This window comes from Fukomys damarensis, unplaced genomic scaffold (assembly GCF_012274545.1).
Source record: "Fukomys damarensis isolate Sample0158 unplaced genomic scaffold, DMR_v1.0_HiC HiC_scaffold_27, whole genome shotgun sequence".
Taxonomy (NCBI): Eukaryota; Metazoa; Chordata; class Mammalia; order Rodentia; family Bathyergidae; genus Fukomys; species Fukomys damarensis.
Genome location: NW_022900939.1, coordinates 1,193,016 through 1,194,547, shown reverse-complemented (window position 1 = coordinate 1,194,547; position 1,532 = coordinate 1,193,016). Strand labels below are relative to the sequence as shown.

General features: G+C 67.8%; 1 protein-coding gene across 1 annotated transcript in view; it reads right to left on the bottom strand.

Moving 5' to 3' along the window:
* The window catches only part of Ptgdr2 (prostaglandin D2 receptor 2), a 3,427-nt gene extending 2,065 nt beyond the window's left edge, over nucleotides 1-1,362 (bottom strand). Inside the window, exons 1-2 of the mRNA XM_033756587.1 lie at nucleotides 937-1,362; nucleotides 20-455 (exon numbers count right to left, since the gene is read on the bottom strand). Of these exons, the coding sequence (XP_033612478.1) occupies nucleotides 20-455; nucleotides 937-1,076 (576 nt within the window). The 5' untranslated portion in view covers nucleotides 1,077-1,362. The remainder of the gene's footprint in view (nucleotides 1-19; nucleotides 456-936) is intronic.
* Between the last annotated feature and the right edge of the window lie 170 nt (nucleotides 1,363-1,532).

The window sequence follows — 1,532 nt, the reverse complement described above, 5'->3', positions numbered from 1 at the left end:
CCCTGCGCGCCGCGGCCACCGAGCGGTGGTTCTGCGCCCACACCGGGCGCACGACGCGCATACAGCGGTCCAGGCTGATGGCGCTGAGCAGGAAGCCGCTGGCGAACATGTTCAGGAAGAACACGGACGAGTGCAGCTTGCAGAAGGCCGTGCCCAGCTCCCACGAGTGCCCCACAGCCAGGAAGTAGGTGAAGAAGGGCAGCGAGGCGCAGGCCAGCAGGTCGGACAGGGCCAGGTGCAGCGCCCAGGTGGTAACCACGGTCTGGCGCATGCGGCAGCCCACCACGAAGACGATGAGGCCGTTCTCCGCCAGGCCCAGCAGCGCCGCCAGCCCGTGCAGCGTGACCGACGCGTGGTCCATGTAGCGCAGGCTGGAGTTGCCGTGGGCCTGCAGCTGGCTCATCTGCTCCAGGACGGGGCACAGCGGCTTCAGGGAGGCGTTGGCCATGGCGGGCCTGCGGGGCGGGAGGGGCTGAGCCGGCTGCGGGGACGCTGGGCGGGGTTCGGGGGTCTGCGGCCCTCAGACTGCGGAACGAGCTAGGCCGGGGGAGGTCACACGGGAGCAGTCTCCGGAGCGGCTGCAACGCTGTGCGGACGTTCCGCGTGGGGAGCCCCGGGAGGACCCCGAGGGAACCGCGATCGAGTCGCCTGTGCCCTGCTTGGAGCAGACGCGACTGCGCGTCGTGGGGGCCAGCGCTTCCCACGCCCGAGATGGTAGCCCGCACAGCGGCCAGGCCGGGGAGGGTGAGCGTGAGGGCTGGAGCGGGAACGTCAGTGGGGACCTGGAGACTGCGCTCCTGCTGCCTCCCGGAGGGAACAGCCCCCGCCCCGCATCCGCCGCTGAGACCCTGGCCGAGCGCCCTGCACTCACCACTTGGCGAGGTCGCTCCCCTCCGCCCACCCTGGCGGAGCCGGGCCCTGGCCGCTGCCCCTCACCTGGACTCCGGCAGCGGCAGCGACATGCAGCCAGGACAGTCCAGGGACAGCGAGCTGAGGAGGAAACGCTCGCTGGGGTGTGTGCTTGCTCGTGTGGGCGGGGACATTGAGGGGCGCCGTCCCCCGCGCTGTAGACCCATTTGTGCTGCCCGCCCCGGAGCAGGCTGCTGCTCCCGACGGGGTACCAGCGGGGCGTCACTGCGCCGGCCCAGGGAGGACACCGCTCCACCCTTCCAGGTCTCTGGCGGTACAGAAGAGTCCCGTCCTCCCGGCCGAGGGAACCAGGGTGGCCTGGAACCTGGCGGTGTCTGTTCACAGGGAGGCAAGGCCCGGCATTGGGTTAGGGTTCCAAAGTCAGCCTCTTGCTGGGTGCCGTGGTGCCCGTCTGTAATCCCAACACTTTAGGAGGCTGAGACAGGAGGTTCGGAAGTTCGATGCCAGTCTGGGTAACTTAAACCTGGTCTCCAAATAAAAAGGGATAAGGATGTAGCTCAGGGCTCCATCCCCAGGACTGCAAAAAAAACTGCTTTAAAAAGTTTTTAAAGGGCCGGGGATTTAGCTCAGTGGTTCTGCCACCTGCCTTGCAAGCACAAGGA